The 12,031-nt window shown below is 26.8% G+C and overlaps 1 protein-coding gene across 1 annotated transcript; it reads right to left on the bottom strand.

The window, feature by feature from the left end:
- Positions 1–7,169: 7,169 nt before the first annotated feature.
- On the bottom strand, positions 7,170–10,855 carry LOC112712419 (uncharacterized). The gene is made up of 6 exons (XM_025765310.3): positions 10,568–10,855; positions 9,792–9,877; positions 8,332–8,961; positions 8,018–8,239; positions 7,811–7,935; positions 7,170–7,705 (listed from the first exon to the last, which is right to left on the bottom strand). Exons 1-6 carry the CDS (start codon positions 10,622–10,624, stop codon positions 7,557–7,559), a joined length of 1,269 nt encoding a protein of 422 aa, XP_025621095.1. The 5' UTR covers positions 10,625–10,855; the 3' UTR covers positions 7,170–7,556.
- Positions 10,856–12,031: the final 1,176 nt, after the last annotated feature.

Raw genomic sequence — 12,031 nt, forward strand, 5'->3', positions numbered from 1 at the left:
AAGAGAATTTGACAAATGACAATATATAACAAAAATAAGCAGGTGCATTAAACCATAATTAAAAGGAAAATAAAAATGCAAAATCGTGCAGAGAATAAACAAACATTCGAAGCCGCGTGGTACAGAAAATCGTATTGTGTATTTTAAGAAAAAACAAAAGTAGGTAAATCATGCATGCATGTTTTCCATTTTTCTTTTTCCTTTATGATTTCATTATTTCATATAATAATGTTTGTGTGTTGCTTGTCAAAAAAGTAAAAACAACGTCTAACGTGGTACTGGTACGACCGTACGAGAATAATGTGTTTGTAGTGCACTACTCAGAACTTCTATTTTCCTTTTTTTTATTTATATATGAATAAAATTACGAATTTTCAGATAAGATCATTTGGGCCCAACAGTAGTAGCATAAATGAAATTTTCTAACAAAACTATATTATAAATGTATATCCAAATATTAAAAATTTAAAAATTTACGTTGATATGTACATATATTGTTTTTTTCTCCGAAATCTACTTACTGAGAATTCTGCATATTATGTTGTGCACCGACTTTTATTATTTGGATACAACTATACATTCAAGATTGATAAAATCTTAAAATGGATTGGCTTGTAACCATCATTTATTTTAAAATATTTATCATTTTAAAATTTTTTTACTAGTATAAAATATATATTAAAATACAAAAAATATATATTAAAAATTATTTAAACAATATATATATATATTTATATATAAATATATAATGCGTAGTTAATTTTAATAGTTAATTTTGGTGTATAAATAATATTATATATATAAAGTAAAAATTTAATGTAAATTAATATGTTTATATAAATGTATATATGAAAATGTTAAATTAATAACCGATATTTTAAATAGAGAAAGTATATATGCTGTTTAAGAATCATTATTAATGAGATAAAAAAATCTAGCTAGTATATCATAAAACAAAATAAATGGATATTCTTTTCATGCCAGATTGGACCTCCCAATAGAACATTACTTTGTTGACGTAAGTGGAGATGCAGGTTTATTTGGTGCATTGTCTTTCCTTTTCAGTCACAGCTTCTCACAAAGCTATGGCAATTTCTAGATTCAAAAAATTCGCCTAATGCGCCAAAAACATAAAAAACCGAAATGATAAGTATATATCTTTTTTAAAAGAAAAATAATATAAAATATTTATTACAATTTAAAAAATATATATATTACTAAATGCCATATTATATACATAAATATTTTTATATATTCCATATAAAATTATATAACGTATGTTTGATCTTTACTCTGTTGTTAAATATTCATTCAGACTAAGAGTATTTTTTGTAAGTAACTATGAACTTAAATGAAAATGGTAAAAACATTTTTTTATAAAGATGTTTTCTTAAAAAATATGACTTATTTATTTAGTCAAATTTTAAATAAAAGTAACACTTTTATAACATATCAAAATTTAACCATACAATTTATTATCCAAAAGTCAAAAAAAAATATTTTCATACAAAAACAATTATAAAATTTTTATGTCCACTCATATATATATTATTTCATCATTATTATTATTATTAAAACTTTTAAATGAATATGTCATGGTAATCATTTGATGAATTATGTTTAAGATTATTAATTTCTTGTATAATCATATTATGACAAATTATTTTATGAACTAATAATTAGAGAATATAATTATGTACATATGTATCTTCTTTTTATCATAATCTCACTTTATGCATATAATCATCCGTTAATCAATAATAAAATTTTAAATAAGGTCCAGATTAGTCTTTAGTCCGTAAAACTAGAGAATAATACTGTAGAAAAAAATTAAAAAAATAAAACTTTTTGGTACATAAAGCCAGGAAATTGTGATAATGAATATGTCTCATTCTTCCCACATCTTGTTGATCTGAATAGATTCATATAATTAAAAAAAAAAAAAACAGACATCATTTCAAGTTGACAACTCATGTTTCTTAATTTCATTGAATCCACGTTATATAGGTAGAGATGACAATGATATAAAGACAGACAACTTTATTAGCCGGATTATTGATTGCCGTATTTATAATAATGAAAGGTTAGCTGTAAAAGAAGAATTCTCTTCTTCCTTCACTTCTTTTAGCTACTCATAATAGTGATTGATATGTGCTGTGGTCTGGGGATTTTTGTGAATATACTTACCCTATTTGAAAACAATTGAAAGGGAATAACTTACTTTAATGACCTATATCATAACTAAATATTAATTTAAATTATTCAATTTTTGTGAAAATATTTTAGAGTGGCAAATATTGTAATATATAATATATATAACAATGAGATTAGTTTTTTTTATAATATCTTTTAATTTTAAGAGTCAAGAATTACTTCGTTATATATTTTTAAAATAACATTCAAAATTCAATATTTATTTAAACAGACGAATAATAAATGAAGAAGTATAAGGAGTCAATAGAATATTTGTACAATATGTACAATAGAGGTTTATGGATGTCCGATTCAGTATTAGAGATATAACTATTAATGTTACTTTTTTCGATTAGTTTAAACTTTTGGGATGAGTGGTATCATGACATGGTATCAGAGTTCTAGATCCGATGTTTATTATCTTAGTATCCGAATGGTTATTTTGAATAGTATGAATAATGTTCATTTTTTTAACTCATATAGTCCATTGTATACATTGTACAAATATTCCATTGGCTCCCTAACAGGACTCATAATCAATTTAACTAATTTAAACTTACATTAGTTATTTAAACCCTAAGTGGACCAAATCATATGCACCTTGACATGCACATGCAATGAAAAGCTACCTAATCGGTTTAATAATTTGTAGATTCATATGCATGTTTATTTTAGCTGAATGTATTTGTACTCATTCTCTTAAAGCACTGTGCCGACATCTAAAACCTAAGAACCTAAGAACCTTAGGAAAACAAAAACGTCCGTCACATGCTGAAATGTGATTTAACGAAGGAAGATAGAGCCTAAATGAAATGAAATAGATAGAGATTGATGTCTCCTTTACATATTATATTATGACACGTTTCTCCTTGTTATGTTAGCTTAGCTTTTCAAGTTTTTGTGACTTTCTTTTATTTGTTTAAATTGTTATCTTTTTCAGAGTTGTGAGTGACCCCACATGTTAGATTTTAAGTGTTAAGCCGCCTATTGCCGAAATCATTGTTTTGAACGCACAAATTATGATTAATTATATATAACTATATAAGCACTGAAGTATTGTTAAAAGTAAATAAGAATATATATAGAATTGAGTTGGCCTAACTCTGGTCCCGAGTTTTATTTGTGCTTGCTCTTTGATTGTCCAAACATTTCTGCATGCGTCTCCAATGAAATTAAAATACAAGAGTTGGAAGAAAAAAGCATGCATTACTGAAATGATTATCTTCCCCATCATAATTCGTATACACGATGATGAGATCGATGTATACCTATTATTGTGTTCTTGAATTTGTGAATGTAGAAGAGAGGAAGAAGTGGGGCAAAATCTAAAGGTAGCTAGAGAGAAGAAAACCTTGGTCCACATTTTTCATGCCATAATAGCATGATTTTATTGCATGGATCTTTTGCGATAACAACTTAGACTTTAATTTTGATATATTAATCGTATAAAATATTTTATATACTTGTGCAATTATATCTGTTTTTTAGATGATTATTCACTTGATCAATATAAAAGGTAGTTATTTTTAGGGTTAAGTATGATTTTGGTCCCTAAAATGTAGGTCAAAATTTTTTTTCATCTCCAACCTTTTTTTCCCAACAAAATCATTTTTAAAATTTAATTTAGTTTTAAAATCATTCTTATCTTAGGGACCAAAATTGTACCGAGGTGGTGACAGAAGCAAAAACAAAAATGGATCGTGACAGAAGCAAAAACAAAAATGGATCGTGGATAACTTTTTCTTCTTATTCCCTTCTTTTTTCACAGGAATAGAAACACTCTCTTTCTCTTAATTTTTTTTGTATAATTTTTTTATTGTGGATAATTTGGTCCAAAATTTTAATATTTAAATAAAAATGACGATTTTAAAACTTGATTTTAACCTTAAAAATAATTTTGTATGTAAAAAAAAATTTGGAACAAAAATTTTTTAACCTATATTCTAAAAACAAAAAATCGTACTTAATCTTTATTTACTAATATAGCATTATATAATTAGATGTACGTATAAAATTATTTTATACTTGGATCAAAATTAAATTCAACAACATATACTATATATATGGATCAAACTTTTTCCTTTGAACAAAGTTTGTTTTTCTTTTATTTGACTTTTTTTTTTCTCTTTCGCTTTCATTCCTTCTAGGGGGAGACAAGCCCTAATAAAATTTAATTTTAGTACTTCTTCACCAAATAATCTTGATTGATTGATATACATTAGCCAAAGGGATATAAAGGAATTTTGGCACTACACACTACACGACTACAATAATTACTTGGTGTTGATACTTTAATATATATTTATTCATTATTTGCCACCAGTCGATGATCATGAAATATGGTTTTTAAAAAAGGGTTAAGTATTTTTTTTTTAGATTAAAAAGAGATGTTAAATAGCCTACAATATAAACAATCAAATGAAGTAGTACGTTACAACACAAGTTATTATATTATTACATAAATTGTACTAATAATTAAGGACAAAAAGTGTGTGCCAACTATTTGTTTGGTCCATTATTTATGGTACTTGTACTACTATGGACACCCACATAAATTTCTGCCGACAAAAAAGACTAGGGTTTGAAAGTTGTCTTGAGAAGAAAATTATAATTAGTAGCCAATTGAGGAAGGGAACGTAACCATCAATGTGTTCTTTCCACTTACCAATAAGTATGATTATATATGATTTGGTTAATTCAAAATTAAATTTATTTTTTTAGTTAATTAACTAAATTAATTTTATACGATAAAATTGGTTATTAATCGATTATAAAAATAAAAATTAATTTTTAAAAAATAATTTATTTTTACATGAAAAATATAATTTTTGAAAAAAAAGGTTTTTTTATGAAAAAAATAATTTTTTTAAAATTGAATTTTTAATCTAAAAATTTGAAGTTAAAAATTTTTAAATTTAGTTTAATTTTAATTAACTGATCATTAAAAATTAATTTTTTAAATTTGGTTTTAGTTAATTAATTTTAAAAATATAGATATAATTTTCAAAATTATTTTATTAAATTAATTAACTAAAATATAACTATAATTTTTTAATCGATTAATCACATTTTGCTTTTTCAATATCCACACCCATTTACAAAAAGAAAGCAATGCAAGTTTGTAAGTATAATTAGCTTTATGAACTCAATTGTGCTAAGTGTTAGTACATGAACGTGATGAAAGTGACTAAAAAATAGACAAGCAAGAAAGAAGAACATGGTCCAGCCATATGTCACGTTTGGGATGCCATATATATTTTGCCATTATAGCATTTAAAGCCAAGGGAGTGACCACATTTTTGTACGTCAATGAATAACATGGAGCATAAGAGTGTGTTTGATTTACGTTTTATTTTTTATTTTTATTTTCGGTATTTTTGTTTTTACAGTTTTATAAAAAAATAAAAAATAAAAACAGATAATAATTTTTTTTTACAAAATTAAAAAATGCTAAAAATAAAAATAAAACCACAAATCAAACTCATTTTAAATTTTGCAATTTATATTTTTCTTCATAATCTTGTCTCCAAGCCCATAATCATTAGTATATTTATGATATAAAACGTCAAATGGATGTTGTAATGATTACATGAAATGAAGGGAGATAGATGAATACGCAATCCTAAAAAATAAAAATAAAAGAAAATATATAAGATAGTGAAAAAACAATACGACATCATAACATATTGTTGGATGTTAGCATCACTACAAGTAATAACAGACAAAGTACATAAACTTAAATGAAATAGAACAAACTATAGCATCACAAACAAGTACAATTTCAGCCTAATGGTTATTTTCTGCTTCTTAAGAGATTTAATGTCAGTGCACTTGCATTGTACAATGCAAAAGTGTACATGCCTCACCGATACTATGTGCTTGCATAATTTACCACTCACTTTGATATTGCACTCCAGGTTTAAGATTGAATATTATATTGAACTGTACTGATATGAATCCTATTCTAAATTTTTCTTGAAGAAGCACGTCAATTATTTCATTGATTCTCACTATATTTGAAATTTGGGTTTATCTATCTTTTGTCACGTATGTTAAATTTATAAATTAAAATTTTTTTATTAAAAATATAAAAAATTTAAATTTTCAATACATTTATTTTACATTCATTAAATAAAAATATTTAAATTTTTTTATTAATAATAAATTTATATTTATCCCTAGAATACATATTAACTAAACCCTTAAATTTTTGTTCCTTTTCATTTTAATACAAATGTAGTAGATACCTTAAGCAAGGAAAACTAAAACCATGAAACAGATATAAAATTATATTTGACAACCAAAATATAATCATATATATTGTATTATTAAATATTAAATTAATATATTTTATATTTTTTTTTTGAAAAAAAAATATAAAGACATTAATAAAAAACCTAATTTTTTATTTTTTATTGCCTCTTTTTTTCTAATTATATTTTTTCTTTTAAATTATGTGAGAAAAAATGAAGATAAATTAAATTTTTTATAATTTATTCTATTATATAATTAATTTATCACTAAACAAAATACATAAATACTAATGTGTCTGTTTTTTGTATATTTTTTTAATATTTTATCTTATTTTATTTTCAAAACCAAACACCGTCCTAGATCTCATGTTCACCTCAAACAGTGGTAGTCAAAATTAATACCTGAGAAGAAAAACGAAAAAATAAAGACCTGTTTCCAGAGGAACAAGTGGGTATCATGAGTGACATGCATACATGATTGGTTTTATGTATTGATTTTCTTGCCAACAAGAAAAGAAGTAGGTCAACTCCTATTTACTGGACACTCTTACATGCACTGATCCCTTAACAAAGACTAGAATCCAAAAGCTACACACCAAAAACATGTGAAGAGATTGACCCTAGAATATGTTGAACCAATTCCCTAATAATAATAATAATAATAATAATAATAATAATAATAATAATAATAATAATAATAATAATAATGCTGCAATCAAAGACTTCAGGCAGTGCCAAAATGTTTGCATCAATCATGATTTGTACAAGTACGTTACATTTCCTAACACACTCAATAATATATAGTTATATACACATATTTGAGCTTCTCTCCTGACAATGAAAAGGGTAACAGCAATCCTAACACATCTCTTTACAGCATATCTATACTCAAAATTCTCTACCCAGCTACACAATTCTAAATTCATTATCTTATAATTAGTTTTAATCAGTTGATCTCGTCTAGCTGGAAAAGATTTAACTTTATAGTTAGATATATGAAGAGATAATACAATCATTAATTACCGTGGGCCTCTGATACTACAGAAACCTCTGCAATTACTATAGATATTATTAATATATCAGTAGCCACTGGCCAGAAGCAAACGAATACTATGCATTAGAATCATGACCACCAATATTGGTTTGCCTGTTTGGGAACTTGTAAACACCAGAATCCGCTATGGACACAGCACCATTCATCTTACGCGAAGTTTGCTTTCCTCTGAAGACACCCCACAAATAGTACTTTGCTTGCATTCCTATGGAGGGTATATCAAATTAAAAATCTCAAATAAAACTTTTGAAGTTATATAAATGATAAGATTGAGATGTCCAAATGAAGGGTTAGAATAAATGAAGCTCACTCCGATGTTGAACTGGGAGGGCGGTAGATGGAAAAATTGTGAGGTCTGCATTTTTAGCAGCCACCCTTATCGCGAGTTCAAGTTGAATGATGTCGTCAACCAGCTTATCAAAGGCTTTTTCGTCTCTGCAGGGAAAGAGATCTTTTAGATATATCATTTTAATGGAAGATCTCGGTAGCATCACTATAGTATTGCCTAAGAAATAACCTTTGACTCTGAGGAAAGAAATAGAGAGCAATGCTCATATCAGTTGGCCCCTCATACTTGAAACTTTTAGGCCACACCACAGATCTGGGAAGCAAATCCGCATGAAGCACCTTCGGCAAAAGCTGCGTCTCCTCCTCAACTTTGGAGCACGCTAAACTGGACATATGGGCCAGAAGTTCAGTTACAACACCACCAGCTTCATTGCGGAAGTTAAGACTTCCCCTGTAAAACAGAAAATTCAGCACCATGTCATTCCAACAAAGCAAAACAAAGTTCACCAACTTCAAACAATTGTAGCAGAATATATTTCTTACCTCCATATCGGCTTAGCAATAGGCTGTGCAGGCAAAGGCATTTTGTGATTATCAGATAACAAGGCCTTAGTTTTAGCAAATGTGTCAGGAATAGCTTTCCTTTTCATCTGCTTCTCTTCTTCAATTGTATCTTGTTTTTGTTGACTGATAACTTTTCCTTTCTTCAGCTTCTCTGCTTCAATCATATCTTGTTTTTGTTGACTGAAAACTTTTCCTTTCTTCAGCTTCTCTTCTTCAATCATATCTTGTTTTTGTTGACTGATAACTTTTCTTTTCTTCAGCTTCTCTTCTTCAATTATCTTTTGTTGCCGTTGATTGTTGATTTGTCTTTTATCATGCTTCTCTTCAACCGTCTTATGTGCCAGTTGATTGCTAATTTTTCTTTTATTTAGCTTCCGTTCTTCAATAATATTATGAGCCTGTTGATTACTTTTCTTCACTTTATTTATGCAATTCCTAAGCTTTTTTGTGGCTTTGTTCGCATCATTTTCTAAGCTTATGGAGTCACTATTTTCGGGTGAGGCTGAAACACGTATGTCAAAAGAAGATGGCTTCACGAGCTTTACTTCACAATCCTCACAAAACCATATAACTTCCTCCCAAAACACCACAGGACCATTTAAACAGTATCTGAAAAACAAAGTTAAGAACTCAGGCCAATAAAGGTCATATGACCGCAGATGAAAAAGAAAAAAGATCAATTCCACAAATATTTCTATTTTAAAAAATGTTTTTTGAGAGAGAGAGAGAGAGAGGGGGGGGGGGGGGAGATTTTAGAAGCAGTTATAAATCCAAGTCATTAAGATCATTTTCTCATGTATCAATTCAGCTTTCTTTGGTCTACCAAAACCTAACGATAATGGTTACACCAACGTATACCAATAGAAAAAGGAACATTGTTATGCAAGAGAAGAAAGAATCAAGCTATGTAGTATGTACAGATGACATATAAAAAAACTGCTACAAAGGTAAATCAGAATTCCAAAAGCACATTTACTAAAATCCAAATTCAAGTTTCTCTTTTGTAATATAAACAATGACATCCTTTAAAACTAGTTAGGATGGGCTTCACAGTTCAGAAAACTTCATCCTTGGGATTGGGACTGCTATGGAAATATAAATACATTCTCCAAATAGGCAGAGTTTCAATTTATAATTTCACATATGAAGTTGACACTTTATTATTTTACTATACATATTAGAATTTAAAAACACTACATTCTATTTGCAAAAGGTGGTTAAGGTATCAATACCAAGTATTGTTTCAATTCAAACTTTTAGTTATCATTTGGATGATCCAATTACAATGAGTACACTCCAACCTCCAACACTCAAATAGATATTCAAAAGAATGTCCACAAAGCATATTAGTAGTAGCATCTATAACTAAGTATGAAACAAGTACTTGCTACAAACAAAGGCATTCAAGAATGCAGAGAGAGGAAGTAAAGAATAAGTACCTATGCAAAGCACAAGCCTGACACTCTTTGCAAAAAACCAACGTCTCTGGAAAACCTTCGTCGCCACACTTGAGACACACAGTTCCCTACAACAAGTATACAAAGTTAGTTATATTCAAGTGACTCAAAACTCATAAGACCAAAAGTGCACTTGGCATTCTTTTATGCACTATTTGTGATTCACAAATAGGCTTTGTTTCAGCAGTCCTGTAATAATCACCATTCTAAAATGCTGAATAAAACCCATCCCTTTTAGTGCTTCGGCATTGTAACTACATTTCAGAATATAAAACACTTGCAATTTCCCATCAGGAGTAGCAAAAAGGGAACAATTCACTTTCCCTTCAGAATCTACATTTGACCCTTTAAAGAAATAGTTCCACTTATTAAATTAAAAAGCGAATTGAGCATAAATTTTAAAAATAATATCTTTTTAAGTATTATCTCCAAGCTTTAACTGTTCAAAAGATATTTCATATTTGTATAATTTGACCTCGCATTATGCATGTATTAACATTGATAACTGAAATTGAAACTAATACTTAATTGGAACATGCATAATCAAGAACATTAATAGTCATAATGCATTAATTAACCCAGATTTCAACGAGGGAAAAGAAGGTTGTATCAGCTAAAGCCACCTTCCCCCAGAAAATTGATAAATAAAAATCAAATTCAAAGTAAGATAAAGACATAATTAACAGAGTATAGCAATTATCCAAAGATAAATTATAAATTGAATTTAAATAAAAAAGGAAAAGGGGGAAGCGACTGACCATGAGTATGGGTATAAGAACGGACTCGTTGGTGTGAGAGGATGAAGGGTGGATCATAAATTCAAAAGAAAGCAACAAAGATTGATTCGAAGGGAAGAAGATTGCATCCTAAAGAGATGAGACGCGAGAAGTGAGAAGTGAGAAGAAAAGTTTTCTGGAATCAGAATCAGTCTGAACTCTGAACTGAAGCTACACGATCGGTTTTTAAAGTAATTAACATGGGGAATTTAATTTAGTTGGTAGAGAAAAAGGATTAATCGATTCTTTGGTTCGTGGATATTTAATTTTGAGAATTTAAAAATATATTTAAATTTTTATATTTAGATTTTTTAAATTTAAAATTTTATTTTAAAAAATAAAATATAATTTTTTGTTATTTATTTTATAAATAAAATTAAAAAAATATGAGAAAAAATATAAATTTTTAAATTTTTAAAAATATAAATATTTCTAAATTAAAAAATTAAAGATTTATTAATCATTTTTTCTAATTTTTATTTAAATTTATTACGTTTGTATAATTTAAAAACTAATCAATCTCTATATATCTTTTTAAAAACTTTTCAAATCCCGTGGACTTAAAATTGGCAAGTTTTTTCTGATTCTCTTTACATTAATGATAGATCAAAATTCAAAAGTAAATCTTTTTAGAATATTTGTTAGTAGTTTTTTGTTTAACTAAAGAAAAAAAGAATAGGAGTTTAATGACTATGAATTATAAAGTGATAAAATTTATTTCTGTTGTCATCTAGTTAGACAGACATTTTTGTATGAATTTTAAAATAGTAATTAATTAATTAAATTGAATTTATACAAAATTTTGTTTTACAGCAAACTCATGCGTGCTGCGTGGAAAGTTAATTTGGTTATTTAATAAAAGGTTTAAATTAAAAAAAAATCATGAAGAATAAAGATGGTATTTTTATTTTTTAAATGGACAAAAAATTTGGTTTTTTACAAAAAGTAGGTCATAATGGTGTAATATGTGGATATAGATAGTTGTTGATGCTGATCCTTAGTCATTCATTTCGTTGGATATCTTAGTTTTTTTCTATTAATATTTTGGTCAATTGGTATCGACACAATTTTAGTTGTAGGTTAACTATCAATTTGTCAATGTTCAATTTGTTTATAATAGATTCCCTAAACAATTATCAAAAAATATGTGTTTTGTTTGCTCTTTAATTCGGTGACAAAATTTGAAACAAAATTTTGGAAGAACTAAAAATTTAATATAAAAATGTAATAATATTATTAATATTAAAATAAAATTTATAAATATAATTATTTTTTAAATTTATTATTAATAAAATAATAAATTAATAATTCTACCGATAAAAATTATAAAATAGTTTATAATGATATTCTTTAAATTTTTAGTAATTTAAAATCTTTAATAATAAATCTGAACTAACTTTTTTATTAATTTATAATATTTATTAAATTTTTTATTAATTTATATAA

Source organism: Arachis hypogaea, chromosome 9 (assembly GCF_003086295.3).
Source record: "Arachis hypogaea cultivar Tifrunner chromosome 9, arahy.Tifrunner.gnm2.J5K5, whole genome shotgun sequence".
In the NCBI taxonomy this organism is placed as follows: Eukaryota; Viridiplantae; Streptophyta; class Magnoliopsida; order Fabales; family Fabaceae; genus Arachis; species Arachis hypogaea.

What these genes read in the sequence shown, in the direction of transcription:
- LOC112712419 (XM_025765310.3), bottom strand. Translation starts at nt 10,624, where the DNA reads ATGATCCACCCTTCATCCTCTCACACCAACGAGTCCGTTCTTATACCC. An exon ending in TTCTTATACCCATACTCATG is followed by an intron (nt 9,878 to 10,567) that starts GTCAGTCGCTTC and finishes TACTTGTTGTAG; the next exon opens with GGAACTGTGTGTCTCAAGTG. An exon ending in TTCTTTCCTCAGAGTCAAAG is followed by an intron (nt 7,936 to 8,017) that starts GTTATTTCTTAG and finishes CTTTCCCTGCAG; the next exon opens with AGACGAAAAAGCCTTTGATA.